The following is a 25,192-nucleotide window of genomic DNA, read 5'->3' as shown; positions in this document are numbered from 1 at the left end:
GAACCAAAGAGAAAATTACTATGTTAGTTATTTTCTGTTGCTGAATAAAAACATCACAACTAAGGGCAACTTAAGGAAGGGTCTGTTTTGGCTTAAAGTCACTGAAGGCTAGATGTCCATAATGGCAGGAAATGCACAAGGGACCGAACAGGAGGCCGAGAGAGCACATCTCAACTGCACAGAGGAGGCAAGAGTGAACTGGAAATGGGGTGTAGCTATAAACCCTCAAAGCCCATTCATAATCAAGGGCTTCCTCCAGCAATGCTGCACCTCTTAGAGGGTCCATGCCTCTCCAAACAGCAGCACCAGCAGAAGCTCAGTATTCAAATACAGGATCCCATAGGGGACATTTCTCATTCAAACCACACCACTAGAGTGGCTTCCTGGGGCAGTAACTTGTCTCTTTACTCATTGAGTAGATAATTACGTATGATGACTATGGGAACTACACACCAACCCCCCAAGCTTTCAAGGTTTAATTCCATTTGTTTGTACACACACACACACACACACACACACACACACACACACACACACACACACACACACACCACTAAAGAGTTGCAACCACCCAATTCATGAATGGCTCATTTGTTCAACATTAAATCATGATTATGTACCTTAAGCAAGGCTAGGAAGCAGAGCCTGAAACGTTAAGTGGGAGTTATCTCAAACCATTTCCTCCATGCCAACTGCCAGTATTACTGGCTCATTCATTTCATTCTGGCTACTTGGTGGCAGGTGGCATGCTTTAATCCAACACGCCCCCAGCATGTCTTTCTTCCCACTGTCCATTATTCTTTTGCTCAGTATTAATCCCAATGCTCTTCCCAACTATCATCAACAGCTATGGCCGCTGTCTAACTCCCTGAGGTGACAGCGGGAGTCTTTGGACACATCCACTCTCTCTGAGGAGGCTCCTGTCACTTGGCTTTGTGTCCCTACCTGTCCACGCAGAGCCCTGCACCGGCAGGTGACATGGCGGGATGCTCAGCCTGATCCTGGCCGTTCTGTGCCCTGTAACGATTCACTACAACTGCCAGCCTACGGTGCCCCACGCCTTCCCTCTCTAAGTTCTACCCTTTCTACGGTCTGTAAGTCAGCTTATTTAAATACCAGTTCTGAGACTACCTTGGGTTTCCCTACAGTACTGTCAACAGCAAGCACTGACTTCTTCTACTTCCCATTCTACCCCCTCACAGACTTCTTAAGCACATCTGTAAGCAGAAGTCTAAACGGTCCAGGAGAAAGCATGTTCACAGGTGCCAACAGCCAACTCAACCCTCTCCAGTCAAAGGCACACTTCCACCGTCCTCCTGCTCACTGCTCTCCAAACTGTCCTTAGACGACACTCCAGAGCCTTAAATACCATTTCTGTGACAAGAGCAAAAAGAATCCCCAAGGATGGGTGGAAGCACAGACCCAGGTGTCCCAGAGACCTCCTGGTTCAGATCTTGAAAAGAAGGGTCTCAGGCCCCTCAATCTCCAAAGTGCCTTCACACCTCTTCAGCATCTTCTGGGAAAAGGATGGAGGCAGTGACAATCTCATGTGTGGCATTAAGAGGAGAGGCTGATGCTAGTCTGCGTCCGGCATCATTTTCTAGAGTATGGTCTCCTACACATGGTCTCCTTTCAGCTTTACGGTCTAACATCAAGAAGAACAGACGCAGGACGCCCTATCACCATCCCCAGTTCACCCTGCTGCCTGTGGCCACAGGGAGGACTCACAGACCAGGTCTTCTCTAAGTGACAGACAGGAAAACATAGCCTAATGCCTTCAACTGAGGAAATGACGACCAGAAAGAGAACTGGTCTACTTCAGACCACAGTGTAACCTGGAACCAGGGCTCCAGACTGTAGTTCCTGGATACGCCTCATCTCTCACAATGAATTACTGGGACTCTGCGGCTTCAAGGATAAAGCGAAGGCTTGGAGGTCTTCAGAATGGGTCGTGGCTTGGATTCTGGGAGCCTCATTGCTACCAAGCCTTGTGACCTTTGCTCTTTAATTCACCTCTTCCAGTTTTCCAGTCCTTTGGCAATCAAACCCAAACACGCGCTCTGGCCAAACTGCACGTGGGTTTGTGCCCACAACCACAGCGTGTGACTGTCTCTTCAAGCTTATCACTGTGGATCTGTGCCTGGGGCTGATGTGGGCAAAGACTGCTTCTACTCCCCTGGCTCCCCATCACACCATGGAAATTTCCACGAAAAGGAAAGACCCAGCAGAGGAGGGGCAAGTAGCTCAGAGATGGGCAGATAGACTGCAGTCACCTCTCCTTGAAAGCCAAGCCTCCTCCTGCCCGGAAACCAAGGTACAGGGTGTTAGTATTCTGACCCGCCCCTTGGCACTGCCCTGCATCCTGTCGTAAAAGCCTCATTTTTGGCAAAGGCCCCTCCCCTTCCTTTCTCTCCTCTGCTTTTCCTCCCACAAGGTGTGCACCCCTGGAACCCTCTCTCTATTCCCCTTTCTCTCTCCTCTCCCTCTTTCCTATCTTCTTCTTCTCTATTATAATGAACCATTTTGCATGGATGCAACATCTGAGCCATGAATGACTGTCTGCCACCACCTCACCACCATGCCTGCAGGGCAAGGGTTGCCTGCCAGCCCGCCGCTGCATCTGCCCAGCATGCCAGCATGTTTTCCTGCACGCTCAGGATACCCTCGGGGTCCCCCGTGCAATATATCATAACACAGGGCATACTCAACCCATGTGCCTGAGTGGCCCAGTCTACCCACATGGCCTTCTCACACAAAAAGAGCTGTTGCTTCCAGACAGCATTCTTTTTTCCTAAACTATTATCTAGCAAACTTAAGCGAATGTGTCTTGCAGACAAACCTCAGAAGGCCGAAGCAATTAAGTACACAGGACTTCAGGCTTCTAGAACGGTCCTTTGGCCAGTTGATATTAAGAAAAAAGTCACCAGGGTTTTGTGCTCAAAGAAATTCAGGCTCCTACAGCTTCCACAAGACTCCCACCCCCGCCAGGCTGCAGCAGCCCTCCCTCAGCTGTGGGCCACAGAGAGCAGCACTGAGAAGGATCCAGTTACAGCTGCTGCACCACCTACACAGGGCCGCCGCTGCCGGGAATGGACCGCTTCTGAGGCCGGTTGCCCCTCTCCTGACAGCCTAAGCCTACAGAGACATAAAGCCTGAGACCACCCTGCAGAGGATGGCTCCGATGGAGACAGCAGCTCCCTCCACCCTGCTGCAGACTCCACAGCTGGATACAGAGGTGCTGAGCTGCAGGGAGGCTGAAAGACAGACTCCGAAGGGAAAGGACAAGGACGGCAACACCACACCAGGACAACTGTGGATGCTTCTGGCACTCACCAAGGGGTTGAGCTATATTTTCCTGTCTATCACTTACGACCTGTAATTCTGTAACTTTTGGGGTCCTAAAGCCGTCGGTGACTTCCTGTGTCTTGGAGTGTCAAGGCAGAAAGAAAACAGTGAAGTCTTAGTATGTGGATCCTCATCTCCATCCATCTCACTATGAGTTCCTCACCAATGGTAGAATGAGTTAGAACTACCACCCCTCTGCAACTGCCCTGACAGGCCTACAAGAGGGCAGTCTAATAAACAATGAAACACTCCAGTTAGTTAGTTTCCGTTTTTCTGTTTTCATTTTCATCAGTAATTAAACCAGTAAGGGGACAAATCATTGTGGAAAACATCAGTGCAATAATCTAAACTCTAATTACACTCCACATCTCAGCATTTTTCAGTCACATGCTGCACACACAGAAGAAGACAGCGCACAACAGGCAGCCTTGAACCCAGAGCCCAGCAGTGTTTATATCTGAAGGTCTCTGTCCTGTATGTGCTTCTAATTCAGAACCTTCTCATGAACAGAGCTGACATCTGCTCTCCCGAGCATCCCTTCTCTACAGAGCTGCACACCACCCCTCAGAAGTGGAAGTGAGGTGCTCACTGCTGCCGAGGGAGAGGTGAGGCCCAAACAGACACAGTACACTAAAGCACATCTCGTTACAGATGCAGTGTTCAAGGCCGAGGGCAGCACACGGCCTCTGCACAGACGGCCTGAGGATGACAACTCACCCTCCTGTGAATTTAAGTCACTTTAGCATCACCAAACTCCCCATGAGGACCAGGGCTCCAGAGGTCTGAGGAGAAGCTGCGGAGAAATGGATTCCTAGGGCAGGCCATGCTCAGTACTGGGAACAATGCTCCCAAGCTGGCCCCCTGCACAGCAGAGCTTCCCCAAGGAAACCGCCTCCAGTTCCTGCCGCTCTGAAAGCCGGGCCCAGCCCTTCAGCAAGGCCACTGCCCGGGCCTGAGCCCCCAGCCCCACTGCTGGAGGTGCTGGGGAAGACATGCTCCCTGGTGGCGCTCTTAGCGAGAAAGGCTGCATTCTCTCCGATTCCGTTTGTCTGAAGCCCACAAAGAGCTCGCTAAACTGGAGCTATGTTCTTTGTCCCTGTCCTCTCAGACACCCTCCCCTGCCTATGGCAGACGGTGGAATTTTCCACTCAAGTGCTCAGTGGCTCCCAGGGGGTGGGGGAGTTTGGGAGGGTGGGAGGGCTCTGCAGCCCCAGAGCATCTTGGAACCTGTTTGAAGACAAGAGGACAAGAGGCGGTCTGTGTGCATGCCTGTTGCTACACCGGCTTGGTTAGACCTTTCTGATCTCAGACTTCACAGAGGCAGCGAATTATTCACCTTAAAGCCGAAGGGCCGTCTACAGACAGACCCATTTCCCTTTCTATCCGTTGGGTCGTGTGCATTTTAAAAACCAGTAATTCTACAAACCTTGGGGAAATGCCACTGAAAAGAAACCTTCAAGGACATAGCATCCCTGCCCCCAACAAGCTGCAGAGAGCACCTACACACAGAACTGGGGCCAGGACACCGGCCTTGACTCATGCTGGCAGGAAAACATAAGAACCCAGAAATGTTAACGAATAGGAAAACTACAGGGGAGACTCAACCTCCTCCAGAGAGGGCGCCAGCATGCTCAGAGTAAGTAAGCTGCAGACACATTTAGGGAACAAGTCAGTAAAATTCCACTCATTCTCCAGAGCGGCTATTGTGATCATTCTGCTCAGCTGTAAATAGAAGAGTGTCCTGCACATAGCCAGAGAGCTTGGTCATACACACCTACCAAACTTAAGGCCCTCCACACCTAAAGATTCTTATGGACATGAGGTCAGCCCAGACCCCAGCTGTTCCATTATAGACGTGGTCGGTCACACCACCTGAGAGAGACAAGCTCAGCACCAGAGACCTCCCCTCTGCTCTAGAAATCTCTCTCCACCCCCACATCTGGTGCAAAGGGCTTCAAAGGGCGTGCGGCCCTGGGGTGAGACTGGAGGCTGTGTCTGCGGCAGCCATCACCAGGCCTGGGGGGATGCCAGCCCTTCTTAAGCACGGGTCAATGGAGCATCTACCACCACTGCTCCACTCTAATGTAACACAGCGAGGGACACCTACAAAGGTGCCCTCTCCACCCGACAGACAGGCCTCAAGGTGTGGAGGCACAAGCGGAGATCATCCAGAGGCCCGCAAGGAACCAGAGGAAATCCAGAGCGAAGAATGACTCCCTGCCCCTCTAAGAACAGCAGTCCCAGGCTGTACTCTGGTGGCTTCCAGGCACTGCCCAGTGACAACATGTGGGCACAGAAGCCAGAGCTTCCATCTGAAAAGCTGATCCAGGAGCCCCGAAGTTCCCAACCACTCCCACCGGGCCCACGCAGCAGAGGAATCTTTTGAACTCTGCTCTGTTCCCAAGATCATGACCTGGCAGCCAGCTGACTTAGGACATGGCTGCCCTTAGGAGCATAGAAAAATTGTATGCACACAGGTACAGGTGTCCAGCCCTTAGGAGCATAGAAAAATCGTATGCACACAGGTACAGGTGTCCAGCCCTTAGGAGCATAGAAAAATCGTATGCACACAGGTACAGGTGTCCAGCCCTTAGGAGCATAGAAAAATCGTATACACACAGTTACAGGGGTCCAAGCCCTTCGCTCCATCTCTGAGAAGGCAGCCAGATGAACATGTTTTAAAAGTTTAAGATGGTCCTCAGCTCAGCATAAACAACCTATCCAATTCTGCAGCCCCTGGAGACAGGGAATAAGGAACTGTCTCAGGAAGGGCGTGGGAACTGAACCACCAAGTTGTTCAGTGAACAAACAAGTTCCCAGTAACAGGGATCTGCAGACCAGTCTCTAGAATATAACCTGCTTCTCAAGTAGGGTCTGACCAAATTAGTATTTGGAATCATGACATCTTTATTTTTTGGCACAAGTTGGGGCCAATTTGGGGAAGCACGTGAGAGGCTGGCAGTGGCAGTGATGGCCATGCTGAGGTGTAACTGCGGCAGAGGCTGCCTGTCAGGCCTGTGCAGGCAGGCACTGTGACTGCTGGAGGGCTCCTCTAGTCGGCCCAGTGCTGCTACCTAGGTTAGCGCACACACCGAGACTTCCAACAGACTGAAAACGACGACACCAGCAACCGTGACGAGCCCAAGAATCATCCCAAGACTTGTGGATGCCACTGAAACATACTGTATCTCCTAGAACACGATCACAGCAGCACATGAAGCGTGAGTTCCTAAAGGGCATGCAGGCCCGTTTAATTAGCCAGCTAAACAACACTGACTCATACACACAGCACAAAAACCTGAATCAGTGCCTTGTCCAAACTGCAAGGACCTGTCACAACCTCCAGGCTGCTGAAATGAACCCAAGCTTTAAATGCTAAATGTGTAGTCAGCAAGCCTACTGTTTCTTAACCATCTGCAAAGAGTGCACTTCCTGTGACATGTCATGTGTGCGGCACCTTGGTTATGCACACTGTACACAAGCAATCTGTCAACTGAAGAAATGCCTACTATGGGGGGTAGGGGGCAGGCTTAGTGGCTAGGAGGGGCTGGATGAAGCACCCAACTAACCTGAAGCTCCCTAAGACAGGCATTGAGAAACCTTTACTCGGGCAATTCTAAGTATACTAGGCCTCAGTGCTCATTTACCAAACACCAGCACAGAAAATATTCATGAGTACGTAAAAAGAAAGTGTCATGCCTGGGCCAGCAAAATGGCTGGGGTGGGGGTGGGGTGGGGTAGGGGTGAAAGAGCTTGTCCATAATCCTGATCACCTTCGTTCAATCCTAAATCCCAGAGTGGCAAGGGAGAACCAACTTTCAGGTGTCCTCTGACTTCCACTCATGCACTATAGCAAGCACAGGCCTGCACTTTCACACACACACACACACACACACACACACACACACACACACACACACACACACACCAGGCTCACATGAAACTGACGAGCACCACTTCTTACTGAAGGGCTCCTCCTCATTTCTGTCCCACTGCGTCTCTAGAAAGACAGCCAGGTAAGGCTCCCCACGCCACACCGACGTCACACGCCCGGTTTTTGTTTCGGCATCTCTGTAAACTAGTATTCAGATACAGAGTTTTGAAAATAGGACCTTAACCAGATCAAGGCGGGCAATGACTTTTCTCAGCAACACAAGTACAAACCCTGAATCCCTCTTCCTGGTACGTGGTAGCCACACATGCGGAGAACAGCCAAGACGGTGGGTGCCCCTCCCTTCCTAGGCGCTCTCCCAACACCAACGGCTAGAGGGACCAGAACACGATCCGTGGTGAGGAACAGGCACCTGGGCAAGGCCTGCAACGGGCACGTGCTACCAGGTGGGCACCTCGAGATGAGCACTGGTTCCACCCCGCCACACATGCTCCACACATGGAGGCCTGCCACGAGAAGAGTGAACACAGCAGCTCTCAAGTGTGGGCCCAGGGGGTTAAAGAAATGCCGGGGGGAACAGAACTCATGACGACAGACAGAAAAGGGACACTCCAGCTGGATTCTCCACAAGCACCACATGGATGAGGACGACGACTTGTCGCATTCTACGTAAGAACAGCTAATTGTTCCTGGACAGACTGCACACGTTCCTTTTCAACAGAAAGGCAAGGACATCCACAGTCCTGTGGTAAAGCCACACCAATGTGTGACTAAGTTTAAAAAAAAAGAAGAAAGGCTGTGCACCCTGCCATGCACGCACACTATGCCACACACATGCGCACGCACACACGCTCCATCCCTCATTGTTATCACGACCACAGAAGAAGCCCAGCCGCTGCACACTTCCTGTCTCCTAGCAACACTCAGGCACTCTGGCGAGGCGCTCTCAAGAAGCTGACACAACCAGGGGAGGCAATGAAGATGTCTGCAGTGTGTGCCACACCCCAGCACAACCCAAGCCACACGGTGAACCCCACAGCAGTAAAGCAGTGCCCTGACCAGCACACAGCTGCAGTCTCTTTCCATCCCCAAGACAACGCAAGTGTGAACCTGAAGTCAGTGCTCAAGGACTCCAGAAGCTGCCCAAGCACAAAGTTCTGAGTGCCAGAGTGGAGCCCTGGTCAAACACACCCAGAGAGAAAACTGTACGACTTCGGAGGAAGGCGGACCATTCCTCTCTGGTGCAGCTGGTCCAAAGAAGTCTGCTTTGTAATCTGCAACCCAAGGCCTTCTGAAGGCAAAAGGAAAATGTCAAAAAAAAAAGAAGTCTGAGATTGAAAACAGCTTCCCCAGTGGGAGCCTACAGGGCCATTGTCTACTTCAGCTCTCTATTCTGACCTGCCTGCTAAAGCCAGTTTGACCTCTCCATCTGTGCAGGCCTGAATGAAGATGGCCCTCATAGGCCCAGAGGGAGTGGAACTATTAGGAGATGCGCCTTGCTGGAGTAGGTGTGGCCTTGCTGGAGTAGGTGTGGCCTTGTTGGAGTAGGTGAGGCCTTGTTGGAGTAGGTGTGGCCTTGTTGGAGTAGGTGTGGCCTTGTTGGAGTAGGTGAGGCCTTGTTGGAGGGAGTTGGCCTTGTTGGAGTAGGTGTGGCCTTGTTGGAGTAGGTGTGGCCTTGTTGGAGTAGGTGTGGCCTTGCTGGAGTAGGTGTGGCCTTGTTGGAGTAGGTGTGGCCTTGTTGGAGTAGGTGTGGCCTTGCTGGAGTAGGTGTGGCCTTGTTGGAGTAGGTGTGGCCTTGTTGGAGTAGGTGAGGCCTTGTTGGAGTAGGTGAGGCCTTGTTGGAGTAGGTGTGGCTTTGTTGGAGGGGTTGGCCTTGTTGGAGGGGTTGGCTTTGTTGGAGGGGTTGGCCTTGTTGGAGTAGGTGTGGCTTTGTTGGAGGGGTTGGCCTTGTTGGAGGGGTTGGCTTTGTTGGAGGGGTTGGCTTTGTTGGAGGGGTTGGCCTTGTTGGAGTAGGTGTGGCTTTGTTGGAGGGGTTGGCTTTGTTGGAGGGGTTGGCCTTGTTGGAGGGGTTGGCTTTGTTGGAGGGGTTGGCCTTGTTGGAGGGGTTGGCCTTGTTGGAGGGGTTGGCTTTGTTGGAGGGGTTGGCCTTGTTGGAGGGGTTGGCCTTGTTGGAGGGGTTGGCTTTGTTGGAGGGGTTGGCTTTGTTGGAGGGGTTGGCTTTGTTGGAGGGGGTTGGCTTTGAGGTCAGAGAAGCTCAAGCCAGGCCCAGTGGCTCACACTCCCTGCTCATCCCCATGTAGAACTCTCAACTCCTCCAGCACATCTGCCTGCATGCCACCATGCTTCCTGCCATGATAATCATGGACTGAACCTCTGCACTGTAAGCCAGCAGCCCCAGTTAAAGGTTTTCCTTTATGAAAAGCTGTGGTAGTCATGGTGTCTCTTCACATCAATAAAGCCCTAACTAAGACAGCATCTGCAATACAACATTGCTTCTGTAAGTGCTACCTGAAGAACAACTGCACAACAGTGACCGTCGTTCCTAAGATGAAGCCGCCGTATTCTTTCTGAAGCCCACGAAGCCACCGCCCAGGGGAACTTACCCGCCTCTGCTGTGCTGCTGGCCGTGGCTGGAGATCTTGTACGGAAGAACGCGCTCACCAAGGTTTTCCAGGTTCCTCACTATGGCCCCGCGGTCCATCAGGGATTCTAGTGTACGTTTCAAAGCAGCAGCCGTCTCTGGCTAGGTTTGTTTGTTTTGTTTTGTTTTGTTTTTCAAAGAGAAGAAAGAAAAAAATCACAATCAATATGAAAATTAGAATAATCAATTAAGGCCATGCTGCTAGAGATCTCTGGGTAAAAGCAACTGAAATTGGTTTTGGCTAAATAAATAAATAAAATGAAGCAAAGGGCTCTGAAGATACAGGACAGCTCACAGGTACAGAGGAGAGAGCTCGGGGCCAGCACAGCTCCGTGGATCTGGAGGTGGGAAATAACGAGCGGCTTCTCTCAAGGGCCTCAGCCAGGATCCGCAGGGCCAATCACTGTCCAGTCTTCTATATTATGAGTCAAAATAGAAATCCCAGGAGATCGGCCTGTTGTCAGGGCACCTGAGTCATGACCCACCACAGCCAAGTGGGAAAGGCCTGGATCCCACAGGAAAATTAGGGGATCATAACCAAAAGGGCAAAGGGTAAGATTCAACCTGTATCCCATGGCAGCACACACAGTCTAATGAAGAGTTGAACACAGAACATGGAAGGGGAGCAGACAACAGAAAAGGACGATGCCATAGAGACAGACATGTGCACATGTGTGCACACGTGTGAGTGGGGGCAGATCCCGGGGCTCACTGGCCAACGGGTCAAGTCAAACTGTGAGCACCAGTTTGGTGAGAGACCATAAAAATGAACATGGTAGATAAAACAACAAAGACACCTGAAGTAAACGCCTGGTCTCACCCCTACACACACACACAGTCACAGGTGAGGGCACACACACAGACACACATGTGTACACACTCACCAAGTGCATACCCTCTCCCCACATACACAGGGGAGTGAATCCTCCCCCCAACACACACAAGTACACATACACACACCATACAAACACAAAGAAATGTTCTTTTTAAAAGGAGATTTTATCATATCAGTTAAAAAAAATGGCTACCTACCATAAAGGCAGTTTAAGAAAACAAAACATATTCTTTCACTTTGTAGCAAAGTCAAGGCATGAACTGTGTAAATGGACACACTCATTTGGCTGTGATTTCAAACTAGTCAGTAGTTTAGAGACTGAGGGCTGGTGAGATGGCTCAGTGGCTAAAGGCACTCACTCCCCAACCCGAGGTCAACCCCTGGGACCCATGTGCTGGATGGAAAAGACTGACTCACACAAGTTATCCTCTGACCTCTAAATGCACACGGGGAAAAGTGAGCCCACATTCACACACACACACACACACACACACACACACACACACACACACGATGTAATTTCTTTGAAAAGAGATATTGAAAGAGAAATAAAAGGTTTTTGGTTACTAAAGTTGCTCAACATTTTTCATATACCTTATCTCAAATAAAGTAGACTCCCAAAGACATTAAGTTTTATGGAAACACAGCCAACTCATGCATTTGAAGTGTTTGTGGCTGTTTTTCCTTAAAGCAGATTTGTAGTTACAACAGATACCAGATGGCCACCAAACCTGATCATCACTACGTGGCCAACCCGTTTTCCACTGTGCATGGTTGAGGAAGCCAGCAGGGCCTCAGGCCTCTCATCCTGAAATACACCACACATCACAGCCTAGGTGTGATGATACAGAAGTGGATTCCCACTGGACAGGTCAGCAGGCCAATGACCACCATCAGCCTCAACACCAATTCCATGACCTCACCATTCCATCTATCTACGCCCACCCTAATTCACATCGTGCAACACATGTGTGGTGCTGAAGAATCCATGAGGAGTGAAAGTTTGTGCCTACCTGGATTTATGTTAATTTATGTTAATTTATGAGACATTACACCCTACAGTAGACCCTCCAACAACAGCAAGGTTCGCCTGTGCCAACCCTCCACCCCTGAAGCCAAAACTCCAACAGTCAACTTGACTATCCAAACATCTACCTACTGGCCTCTTAATGAGAAGTCTCACTGGTTAGCATTAAACAGTCAACTAGCATATATCAGATGTTCTGTAAATTACAAGCAGTGAAAAACCCAAGAACAACCAAAATCCACTTTGCTATGGCAGAGTGTACCAGACAGGAACTGCCCACACAGTGATCAGCTCACTGTGGGCATTACGGAGACTCCTGGCAACACCTGAGCTCACTGGAGGAGCAGCAGGATGCAGCTGGGAATGAGTGTGGTCATACAGTTATGACATCGCTCGCTCACTCACTCACTCACTCACATAGAATGTAGCATTTTGCTTTCTGGACTGGGAAAAGTGAGTGTTGTGTATGATTTTTAGCTTCTTTTTGTTTTATAAGCATGCAAGCTTGCTAAATTTAGTATTTTATAGTTAATTTCCGTATACTTTAACAAACTACTATCTACTTTATGTATCATGACATTTTTTCTTATTTCTCTTCTACAGTCCTAAGCTTTTCCTAGGACTATGACTTGGAAATGTATGTCACAACAGCAACTAGCTGGAGCAAACTCCCAAGCAGTCAGGCCCGAGAAGGTAGAGCAGGACAGAAATAATCAATTGTATAATGTAAAGCCTTTCCCACTCTTTGCTGGATCTGAACTTGAAGACTCCATATCCTTCAAAATAACACTGTTTGAAAAGTCAACACATTAGGTTCCTAGAAACTTTGCATTGAGAAAAATTCTTCCAGAACTGCGGGGGGGGGGGGGGGGGGGGGAGGAAGTGTAGTGAACACTAACTTCCAAGAGATTAGAGTTAAGGTCTACAATAGAAGACCTTGGGGAAGAAATGGCTGTGTATCTACCACAAATGTGCGACAAGCCATCTTGCCTACACACGCAAGGCTCAACTGTGAAGCTGGGTCTAGCCTAGCTGTGTGACTTCCCAGAACCTTGTTTGTGCTACAGTTTGGTGACTCAGGAGTGGCAGACCTTGGGCGGCAGCAGAGACTCACCTAGTGGGAGAGAGAACTCATCCCCACAAGTTGTCCTCTGACTTCCACACGTATGTGCCACCCCCCACACATGAATTAATTAAGAGCTGCCCAGGCGTGGTGGTGCATGCCTTTAACCACAGCACTTGGGAGGCAGACTTAGCCTGCTCTACATAGTGAGTTCTAGGACAGTCGGGACTATGTAGAGACCTTGTTTCAAATAAAACAAAAATTAAAGAGTTGCAGCCCAGAGCTATTTTAAGATCCCAGTAAAACAGTAAGGACAAGGCCGGGATACTAAGAAACACAGTCACGTGTATAATCTCGGCGGGCTTTTGCAGACAACACAGTGTGGACAGACAAGGGAAGTAACAGGACAGACTTCTCATGGTCGGAGAGAAAACACTTGTGAAAACAGCCGTGCGGCTGCTCTCTGAAAACGAGGCCACGAGGTCTGTGACCAGCAGGCCCGGCCGAGCCGGGAGTGACCGACCAGCCGCAGCACAGACAACCGCACTGGACAGGAACCAACACGTTCAGTGCACCAGAAATCCCATCTGCTTTTAAAGCTACTGTTGTGTAAAAACACAAAAAACACAAGTTTACAGTTTCACAGGTGAATTTATGATTGTTCGGCTTTTTAATGAGCTTTCAAAGCGCTGGGGGCACACTCCACTGTGCTCACCTCTTGACCACTTCTCCCCTCCCCTCCTCCGGCCCCTCCCCTGCTCCGGCCCTTCCTCTCCTCCGGCCCCACCCCTCCTCCAGCTCCTCCCCTCTTCCAGCCCCTCCCCTGCTCCAGCCCCTCCCCTGCTCCAGCCCCTCCCCTCCTCGGCCCCTCCCCTGCCCACCCCCTTCCTGCTTCAGTTCAGGTGTATTTTATCACCCTCGCTTTTGTTTCTCCCCCTGACACTCTCTCATGGTCCCCATTCCAGTTTCACAATCTTTATCCCCGCATACATATGCATCCATATACAAAATCTAGGTTCTGGGGCGACAGAAAACATGTGGCACTTCATGTAATTTTCAGCTCCTTAATTTTTCTGACAACACAGTCCTTACCCACTCATCTGCTGATGGGCACAGCAGCTCTGGTGAACAGTGTGGCCAGCCGACATGGACGTACAAGTGCCCATGTGGTACAAACTGAGAGCTTTTGGGTGTTTGCCTAGCACTGGTATCATTGGGTCATATAGTACTATACTTTTGGTTTTCTGAGAAACTTCTAGACGGGTTTCCATAGCGGGTCCAGCACTTCACATTCCCAAGAGCAGTGACTCTGGTCTCCTCTCTCCCATCTCCTCACCAGAGGTCACTGCTCTTGGTTTCCTAATGAGAGCAGTTCTGACTGGGGTAGGAGGTTTTTGTGTGCATTACCTGATGGCCACTGATGCGGAACACTTTTAAAATGTTTACTGGCCATTTGCGTTTGTACCTTTGAAAACTGTCCAGTTTATTGGCCCATTCACGGATTACAAAATTTGGTGGTTTTTGACATCTCTCTTCCAACTAGTTCTGATCTCAGATGAGCTATAGCGGCTTCTTTCCAACCTCCATTTTCCAGGTAAGTTGACCTTCACCCTTTGACTAGGTTTTCCAATATCTTTGCCAGGCAACAAACGGTTGGATCTTGTTTTCCAACCCAGTTAATCTGCATCATTTAACTGGTGAGTTAAGGCTATTTCCACTGAAAGTTATTATTGAGGGAGCTGCTATTTCCTATGGTCCTGTGGGCTGTGTTCTGACTGGATTAGCCACGGTCGTTTTCTTCCTCCCCTGTTAATATTAGAGTTTGCTGGTTCACTGTGTTGGGTGTGAGGGGTTCCTTCCATCCTGTTCATGAACTGGCCTCTCTACGGCTATTTAGCAAGACTCTGACTGCGGCAGCAAACACAATGCTCTGACAGTACTCCAGTAAATGCAAGACTGTAAAGATGATGTCTGACTAAATTCTGCAAGATTCACAGTTCAGACGTAACAAGTGGTCACCCTGCAAAACTTATTTCCCGTGTGTAGTAACAGTTCCGGGGTAATAAAACACCCACCGAGTCTCACCGTGCCACCTGACAGTAATCCACGTGGGGGGGGGTGGGGGGGTGGGGGGTGGGGGGGGTGGGGGGGCGTTAGAAGAGAAGACGCATGCACACATCCTGACTACCAGCCACGGAGGCAGCAGGAACTGTATTTCTCAGGGGTGTGCCAAATCCCTTGGTCCCAGAAATCAAAGTCAAGTCTTTTGAAACTGTCCCTTTGAGGGAATCAGGAACAACCAAGCACTATTTCTTATGGCTCAAAATATTGACCTGCAAACACTCTTTTTAAAGTTTCTTTCCCCAGACAAGTATGTCAAGTTGCTCACTGTGAAATCCAACCCCAAAGAAAAGACAGTGTGAGGCAGAGTCCTGCTCTTAAAGCATGTTGCAGACCGGGACAGTGACAGGCCAGGTGGTCAGTTAAAGCACAGGCCAAAGGCAAGTGAAAAGCCAAGTGCTGAGAAGGCAGATGAACGGCCACTTTTACGTGGCAGGTGAGAGAAAGCAAACTCCAGGCAGGTCCTGAAAACAGTGTCAAAGAAAGTGCCCAGAGAAGGTCTGGATGGACGGTGGACAGGGAGAAGGACGGAACTGGCATGTGGAACAAATCAATGTGGAGATGTGTTTCCAATAGGTAGGAGCCTGAGCTGATTGCTACTCAGGGCAGTCTTCTGTCTATAGTTTCAGTTTCTTTAAAACTTACCTACAACACTGGCAAAAACAGAAGCTTTCTGGAACGTTTATTAGCTGAAATACATATACTTAAAATTCCATAATCACTTAAAAACTTACTCTAAACAATCTGGCATACCCACATACAAGGGTCTAACTATCAAGACGATTGTGACAAAGCTCACAACATACTTCGTTAAGTGAAGTTGGCTGCCCATTAACAGCAGATATGCTCAATAAAATTATTTTCACTGAATTTGAACAAGTAAGATATTTTTATGTCAGCACTGAACACATGCTCTCGGGCCTGGAGAGGTGGCTCTGTGGTTAAGAGCACTGGCTGCACTTCCAGAGGACCCGGGTTCAGTTCCCAGCACCCACACGGCAGCTCACGACTGTCTACAACTCCAGTTCCAGGATCTGACACATTCACGCACATGCAAGCAAAACACCAGTGCACAGAAAATAAAAATAAATAATTTTAACAAACAAACATGCTACTGATCTTTACTTGCTGACATGCTTCATGCATTCACTAGTGTGTGCACACACATGGACATGGACATGCCACAGTGCCCGTCCGGAGGTCAGAAGGACAACACTTGGGAGATGGTTCTTTCCACTGCAGATCTTTACCCACCATGCCACCTCACCAGTCAATAAATGTGTTAATAATAAATATACATTTAATAATAAAAACACATGTGCATTTTCTATATGCACACACAGGAAGAGTGTGAGAAACGTCAGCTGCTTAGCTAACAAATGAGAGGATCTACATTTGCTTACTTTAACATTGTTTTATTAACTGATTTGTTTTATAGTCAATAAAAGTTGTCATAGAAACCATTAAAAACCAGTGGACACACTATAGTCCTTCTGTATGGATCAATGTATTTCAATACATGCACACAGCGAGAAGCTCTCAGATCAGAGGAACTGTCTTATCCCACACCTAGACACTTGCCATTTCCAAAATCCGTTCTTCAAGCTATTCTGAAACGTAGCTTAATGTCTGAGTTACTCCCTTGACTACAGGGCTCCCCTCCTGCTCTTTGCACCTGTTACTAACCTCTCTATCCTCACTCTCTCGAAATCAGTCTGCTCTTTACCACTGTGGGGCCAACTTACTTAGCTTCTTCAAAAGTAAGCACTTGTAGTTCTGTGTCCTGGGCCTGCTTATGACACTTACTGCACCCTTCAGACTCATCCTTTCTGATGCAACTGACATGAGCTCACTGCTTTTATGGCAGAGAATTTCACTATGTGTGTGCTGCATTTTCTCTACGGCTGAGTATTTCGCTATGTGTGTGCTGTGTTTTCTCCATGAACACTGACAGACACACAGAAGACTGTGCCTTATCTATAATGAGCACTGTTGTAACACATGGGGACACTGGTTTCTGTTAAATACACTGATTTCTTCCTTCATTTTCAGTCCCAGAAGTTGTGTTACTGCGTCACATGGCAGTTCTGCTTATGTTTGGGAGCCCAGATCCCATTTCCCTTAATGGCCAAATTAGGAGCAAACTTCCTTGGGAACAAATTTAGTTCACTGTGGGCACATGGGGGAGTGATCAGTGAAGTTTGTGAATTCTGTGAATCCTAGATCTGCTCCTGAAAACATACACAGTTGCTAATTCTGTATTCACACAAGTTTCCAGTAACAATCAGTAATGGGCATACAGACAGCTTCCAGGTAACTCAGAGCCTGGCAGGATGTAGTTCCAGGACCAATGGCTATTACAACTTATCATTGTCTCTTGGGGAAGCAGAGTGAAATTTAACTCAGGAGGAACTGGGATCACTGGCCCTAGAATCTGATCAGAACACTGACCAATGCGCCCAACATACCAGTGGTCCCTGGAGGAGAGCTAAGGCTGTGCTGCCTGCCGGAAGCGGGAGCTGGAGACCTGGGAAATAATGACCATGCGCTCGCTGGGCTACATGATGAAAAAGAAAAGAACATAAAAGAATGGAAGGGAAAAAGGAGGAGCCCAGAGGCTGACCTCAGTTCCACAGATCACCGTCACACCAAATCCAGGGCCTAAGAAGAAGAGGAGGTGGGGTTTACCCTGCCAATGAGTGTGCAAGCTACGGTTCCACCTGCAAAGGCCGACAGACAACTGTGAAGTCATTTCAGCAACAAGGTGGGCAGAAGACTGTTAAATCAGAAACAAGACAGCTCTCCAGGAGGCACTAGACGGCTCCAGGATGCCAATGGATAATCTTAAAAACTGACCCACAGAGCAGGGTGTTAGCTGTTAGCTGCTTGTACGCACAGGCTAACATTATATGATTCACATATAACACTGTAATTCAACTGTGACGTGGTTTAGTTCCTTCGTCAGCTTTTTTCCAGAGCCTCAAGTCAAAGACTGTCACTCGGATATATTTTAAGAATGACTTTGGGGGCTTTCCTGAATAGAACCTTACATGCCCTTCACTACATGAGCCCAGTCACAGGGAGAAGGCGATCGCCGTGGCATCCTCAACACACACTTCCACCCAGTGAGCTTCAAACTAAGACGTCCAGCCAGTGACGACACACCTGCAACCCCAGCACTCTGGAGGAGGGGACAAGAGCTCATTCTTGGCTACACAGTGAGTTTGAGGCCAGCCTGGGCTACAGAAGGCCCTGCCTGGAACAAAGAAAAAAGATGCTCCCATCTCTCCCACATATATGTCAATTCAAAATTCAACTGACTTGGAGATTCAAAGGTCCTGGGCCCTGAAATGTTTCTCTCTCTCCAGGAGCAAAGGTGATATCTGGGGTCTCCCCAGGACCCAGCTCTTTCGCACTCTACAAAGTGACATGCAGCAGTTTATACGAGGCCCTAAGCCTTCTCTTCTTCACTTATTATTATTCCGTGAGTGTGTGTGTGTGTGTGTGTGTGTGTGTGTGTGTGTGTGTGTGATGTCTGGACAACTTTACAGTGTCAGCCCTCTCCCCCCACCTCTCTGTGGCTCCCACGGTCCCCCTCAGGCCCCCGCTTGCACAGACAGCGTTTACCTGCTGAGCCATCCTGAAACCCACAACTTTCTCTTTTCTTTAATAAAAATCACTGTATTGTAATGAACTCACAAATGTAAACGTCACCCTGCAGGGTAAAGTTAGCCACTCAAACAGACACTGGCCCAGCCCACACTGCACACACATCTCAGTGAACTACAGCAGAAACAGACACTGGCCCAGCCCACACTGCACACACATCTCAGTGAACTACAGCAGAAACAGACACTGGCCCAGCCCACACTGCACACACATCTCAATGAACTACAGCAGAAACAGACACTGGCCCAGCCCACACTGCACACACATCTCAGTGAACTACAGCAGAAAGGCCATTCTGAAGGGGGGAGGGGGACTGTGCACAGTGTTACACTTTCACTGTCAACTGAATTTTTATTCATGTACCCACCACAAAATGACAAAAACCATTAAAAATTGAAACTAGAAAAACAATTAGCTTTATATCCTCTTTCATGACTCCTGTTTTTTGCCTGTGTTTGGTCCTTCCTTAGTACCTGCTACCTCCCCTGGTCTCCTCTCTACATGTTCTCCTGGACCCCCCCCCCATGGTCTCCTCTCTACATGTTCTCCTGTACACGCCCCCCCCCCATGGTCTCCTCTCTACATGTTCTCCTGTACACGCCCCCCCCATGGTCTCCTCTCTACTTGTTCTCCTGTACACGCCCCCCCCCATGGTCTCCTCTCTACATGTTCTCCTGTACACGCCCCCCCATGGTCTCCTCTCTACATGTTCTCCTGTACACGCCCCCCCATGGTCTCCTCTCTACTTGTTCTCCTGTACACCACCCTCCATGGTCTCCTCTCTACTTGTTCTCCTGGACCCCACTCCCCATGGTCTCCTCTCTACATGTTCTCCTGTACACGCACACCCCCATGGTCTCCTCTCTACTTGTTCTCCTGGACCCCACCCCCCATGGTCTCCTCTCCCTGTACCTATAGCTTCCCAGTCTCCTTTCTACCATGTATTGTGCCCACACTTCCAGTGGTTTATGCATATGCATGAACACACATGTATACATCGCAGGCTGGGATCTGCATGAGGCAGAACATAGGTCCTTCTTTTGGGGTCTAAGTGGCCTCACTCAGACACAGAGACCTTTCCTAACTCCAATTGAAGGCGTAAACAGCCTTTCTCGTGATAAGACTACAGTCCTCCCAGAAAGCACAGCGAGAACAGCTATCCCGGGGGCGGGGGTGGGGGTGGGGCTACCTGTGGCTCCCACTTCATCAGCAGGAAACAAAACCAACTCAGGCAGCACCCATGTTTACTATCCCGAGAACATCCCCAAATCCAGGATCCTCTGGCTGGGTCCATTTCCATCTTCCCCAGTCCCTTCCAGATGAAGAAAGGGAGACAGGAAGACAGGCAGGAGTCCTGGTTACTATGGCAGCAAGTAAATGAAATGCCACAGCTCATGCAGTGGCTGGTGAGAGCACGGGTCAGGTAGAGATTCCCGAGGAGGAGCCGTCTTGTTGACTGCTGCCTCGGTGCACAATCTAGTCCCTGCCTTTACCGCCCACTCCAGCCTCTTCACACAGAGGACAGACTGAGCGAAAGGGATGCCAGGGAAGGTTTGCATCAACCAAGGATTTTGACAGCAAAGACGAGACGCAGAAGGAGATTCTAGTTAGATCCTGGAAATCTTCTAAACGCCAAGGCAACGTCTGGAAAAATACCAATGAGATGACTGTATTGAGAGAAGTGTTCTTTACCTTTTTAAATGCAGTATTAGAATCGGAAACAGGCACTGTTAATGGCCGCAGATCTGCACATCTGGCTGTGCAGCAGAACACAGCACCATCAGCCCGGCCAGGCAGGTGCTGAAATCCAGGCGACAGCGGGAAGATGCTTCATGTGTTTCCACCATGAAAGCAGGGCAGACAGACACAAGGACATACACCACCGCAGAACTACCCGATGCAGTTGGTCACGGAGACTCAGCTACTTCGGAAGCGCATGCCTTGCCTCGGTGACCCCAGGAGCAGTCCAGTGAGCCCTGCAGGAGTCCCTTTTCCTGAACTAACCTCTTAGTCCGCCTCTTACCCTCGCGGCCCCGGAGAGGGGCAGCAGCTGGCCCTGTGTGTGGTCAGCACACATCTGATGAACGCCTAAGTCAGAGTCAAGAAGTGAAAGCTCTTACTACTGGATCCAGCTGAAAAGGAGGAAGAGACTAAAACCGTCAGAAGACAGAAGAAAGAAGATCTTCACTGCAAAGAAGAAACAAAGGCCACTTTTTGAAAGGCAGAAATGCATAATAAAGCAAATGCACAACCTTACTCAAAACCAGAGCTGGAGTACAGGAACCAGAAATAACCAAGGAGGAGCTAGGCAAAGAAATTCAGTTAGTCACCGTGTATTCAGATCTCTAGCTTGACTTGGGATGGAATAAAACAAACAAACCTCATTATCACTCATTACCAGCAGATGCTCAAATCCTAAAGCATGCAGGGAACTCAGAGCTACAAAAGCTAAAAGAGTGGTGGAGGAAAAGGTGAACACTGCAAGAATACTCAAAAGGGCTGAGAGTTGCAAACGCCAAGAATGGCTTTGCATAGTAAATGGAATAGAACAGCTCTGAACTATAGCTTACTTTTCCTGGTTTGGTCTGACAGAATGATTAAATACTTTTGTACAAAAATCAGAGCCTTAAAAACAAGGATTTGGTGAGATTGTAAAATGGTGTGCCACTTTGGCAAAACAGTTTGGTGGTTGGTCAAAATGCAAAACATTGTTACTCTGTTACTCAACAATTCTACCCTTAGGAATATATCCTCAAACTACTGAAAATGTGCACCTATGAAACATGTACATGAAGGTTTACAGCAGTGTGTTGCTAATAGTAAAAAAGTTAAAACAACTCAAATAGCTATCAAATACTGGAGAGAAATAAAATGTGGCTTATTCATACAATAGAATATTATTAAGACATAAAAATGAATGAGAAACTGACAGATTAAATGACTTTGGTGAACCTTCATAATTTCATTTGTAGATCTTTCCATTTCTAATTTATAAATACATTTGGGGTTATAAATTATAAATGTACTGCCTCCTGTCAACATTGTATACTTCTATTTGATGATTTCTGTGTCAAACATTATATGGAAATGTTTCCAAGTATTTTCTGTATTAACTGTGAATGAATAGAACAAAATAAATTGCCTGTGATGGAAAAAAAAAAAAAAAAAAAAAAGCTAAAAGAGTCTGAAAAGCCATGAAAACAGTTAGCAACCCTAGATGCAAGCAGGACATCAGGGAGCCTGCCACAGGGTGACATGGAGCTGGAGGGACCAAGTGAAGAACAGCATCCTCATGTGCTGCACTTTTCTCTGTGTGGTGTGGTCTGTCTGTCTGTCTGTCTGTCTGTCTGTGATGTGTGTGTCCATGTGTGCAGGTACATGTGTTGTACCTACTTTTCTCTGTATGGTGTGTGTCTGTCTGAGATGTGTGTGTGTGTGTGTGTGTGTGTGTGTGTGTGTGTGTGTGTGTGTACACATGTGTGCAGATACGTGTTGTACCTTTTTCATCACCGCCAGTTAAACATTAGCAATATCTGGTCTGGAGTACAAAACCCAAGTCAGAGATTTGTGAAAAGTGAGCCGCATCCACCTGATGTCTAGATAATACATGGATGAAGGTGGTAAAGGGCCTTCACAGGGTACCTGGCCATGTCTGCAATTCCAGGACTCGAATGGAAAGATTCTGAGTTCACAGCCAATCTGCTCTCCTCACACCACAGGCCCTGCTTACAAAGAAAGACTAAGATGGTAAAGGATCGGAATCCGTGTCCTGAGTTCACACCTGCGAAGGACAAATGTGTGCCCCAAGTTACATGTGTGAGAAACACCGTCCCCACATTTATGCTGAAGACATCTGGAACAGGACCACTGGGAGACGACTGACAGACTCATGGGTTTACCACAGGGGTGCCTGTGTCCTGCTCTGGCTCCTTTAGTGTCCGATGTCCTGTTAGAACTCGACAAGGTCCTCAACATGCTGGAATGGAGGTGGCAGTGAGGGACGCTAGCACCATGCTCTTGGACCTCCCAGTTCCCATATCCATGAGTCAAATGAGCCTCTGGTCTTCATAAATCAGTCTCTGTTACTCTGTTTAGCGACAGAAAATAAATGAAGGCAATGTCACAGAGAGTGGAGCACATTACACCAAATTTTAGAACTTAGGAACACATTTATTTCAGTGGAGGATGGGGAAAAAAACTTGAGAGAGAGAGAACTTTGAAGATGTGGGTTCATTAGATGAACTCCCTAAAACAAGGGAGACTGACAGTGTTCTATTGCCTGTGGAGGGAGGGAGGGAGGGAGGGAGGGAGGGAGGGAGGGAGGGAGGGAGGGAGGGAGGGAGGGAGGGAGGGAGTCTGCTTGTCAACATAAGTCCATTTTTCTTAAGAAGTTCTTTTAATTGTCAGTCATAATAGTTCATAAAATGAAAATGAAGGTGCTATACAGATGTGAATTGGTGATCATGTTTTTTTTTCCTCCAAACGTACACTCATATGTGTGAGTGTAGGCATGTACGTGTCTTAGTTTAGTTTCTATTGCTGTGATGAACACCATGACCTAAAGCAGTCTGTAAGAGATTTGTCTCTTCTCGGACTCCAAGTAACAGTGAAGGATGTCGGGGCAGAGCTCAAGTAGGGCAGGTGCTTGGAGGCAGAGGCCATGGAGGGGGCTGCTTACTGGTTTGCTCCCCATGGCTTGCTCAGCTTGCTTCTTCTTCTTTGTTTGTTTGTTTTTGTTTTTGTTTTCTGGGGTTTGGAGACAAGGTTCTCTGTGTAATAGTACTGGCTGTCCTGGAGCTCACTTTGTAGTAAGTCAACCTAAGTCCATTATGTAAGAGGTGTCTGTACCCCCAAATCCATATTTGCAGACATGCACATAGAAATAGGGGTCACTCGCTGTTGCGCATATTCCCAGATGCAGCGGAACAGGGCAATGTGGTGCCTCGTTCCAGCTCCCACCCTAAACAAGCGCCCTTTCTGCAGTCTATTTAGTGCCAGGTTGATGTGGCGCTTTAGTTGTTGTTTGCTTTGTGAACGTGTATGGCTTTGCTGATGCTATTTAAGTGTAATAACGGAGTACTTCCTAGTGTGTGCTCTTGGGTCTTTAGGAAACGGTTAGATGCACGTCACAGGCACATTTACTAGTGTAAGCAGACACAGATAAAATCAAGATGATCAGTTGACAAAAATGGGTTCCCAGGAACCTGACCAAGGAGAACTTGTGTTTGCCAAGTCAGTGTTCACTGGGAATCTGGAGAATCTAGTGAAAAATGATGATGACTACAGTCCGTCTGTGTTGTTCTGTGTGCGCTATCCATGTCAAGTGTCACAGTAAAATGCTTTGCTCGGTAAGGTCTACTACCTTTGAAACATCAAATCTTCACAATTCTGTACTTTCAAGGAAAACAGAATTGTACACCCCAGCTTTGCTTTCAATAGTCAGCATTCTTTCAGGGAAGAGAAGTAATGGGCAAAAGCTCTGAAATTTCAACCTTGAAAGGCCAAACTCAAGGGCAGACACCAAGACACCCTGGCAAACTGGAGGATTCCAGAAAACCCACCAAGACGTGAGATAACTTTTCCAGCTTTACTGCAGCACGCATGACCACACACACACACACACACACACACACACACACACACACACACACACAGTACACAACACGATACACGGATACACACTCTAAGGTAAAGTCCTGGGGAAGGTGGGAGAGGAAAGAGCCACAGGAAGGAGGTGGGGACCTGCAGCAGGGAAGATGGACCACACACACAGACCTTGGGCTGTGCTCTGGAAATGAGGGTTAAGTCAGGGGGAGGGAAGGCACACAGTTGGTAGATCCCGAGATGCACGCACAGGAGTCTCTGGAGGGGACTCAACAGAGGGCAGTCTACAGGCAGGAGGCACACGCACTGCTCTAAGTAGGGTGTCGTACCAAAAAGACCAAGAAAAACTGCAGTGAACACTGAAACCCTGTGCTCTCAAAGTGGTGATCCACCAGATTTCTCTGTCTTGGGTGGCTGTTGAGGGCAGAGCCCAGGGCCTCACACACTACAGAGGTGCTCTACTCAGAACTACATCTCCAGCCACATCCTTCAGTTTAAAGCTTTCTGTGCTGAAGCTGACAAAACCCCCAGCAGAGAGCATCTTTGCTGTTGTTCACCTGAGTAGACCACAGCAAGACAGCCAATGACCTGCACACACCGAGAAAAGCCTTTACCATACAGGACCAGCATGGACAGCCAATGACCTGCACACACCGAGAAAAGCCTTTACCATACAGGACCAGCATGGACAGCCAATGACCTGCACACACACACCTTAGCAGACTGCAGCAAGACAGCCAATGACCTGCACACACTGAGAAAAGCCTTTACCATACAAGACCAGCATGGACAGCCAATGACCTGCACACACTGAGAAAAGCCTTTACCATACAAGACCAGCATGGACAGCCAATGACCTGCACACACTGAGAAAAGCCTTTATCATACAAGACCAGCATGGACAGCCAATGACCTGCACACACTGAGAAAAGCCTTTACCATACAAGACCAGCATGGCCAGCCAATGACCTGCACACACTGAGACAAGCCTTTAC

The 25,192-nt window shown here is 48.6% G+C and overlaps 1 protein-coding gene across 2 annotated transcripts in view; it reads right to left on the bottom strand.

Annotated features, from left to right (window-relative positions):
- Mrps6 (mitochondrial ribosomal protein S6) overlaps positions 1-25,192 on the bottom strand; it is a 68,770-nt gene that overhangs the window by 4,725 nt on the left and 38,853 nt on the right. For both annotated transcript variants that reach the window (XM_042259557.2, XM_076549229.1), the window contains exon 2: positions 9,841-9,980. In XM_042259557.2, the coding sequence (XP_042115491.1) occupies positions 9,841-9,980 (140 nt within the window). The remainder of the gene's footprint in view (positions 1-9,840; positions 9,981-25,192) is intronic.

The sequence above is a fragment of the Peromyscus maniculatus genome, chromosome 12, assembly GCF_049852395.1.
Source record: "Peromyscus maniculatus bairdii isolate BWxNUB_F1_BW_parent chromosome 12, HU_Pman_BW_mat_3.1, whole genome shotgun sequence".
In the NCBI taxonomy this organism is placed as follows: domain Eukaryota; kingdom Metazoa; phylum Chordata; class Mammalia; order Rodentia; family Cricetidae; genus Peromyscus; species Peromyscus maniculatus.
The sequence above is the reverse complement of the archived record's forward strand: the minus strand, read 5'-3'. Positions and strand labels throughout refer to the sequence as shown.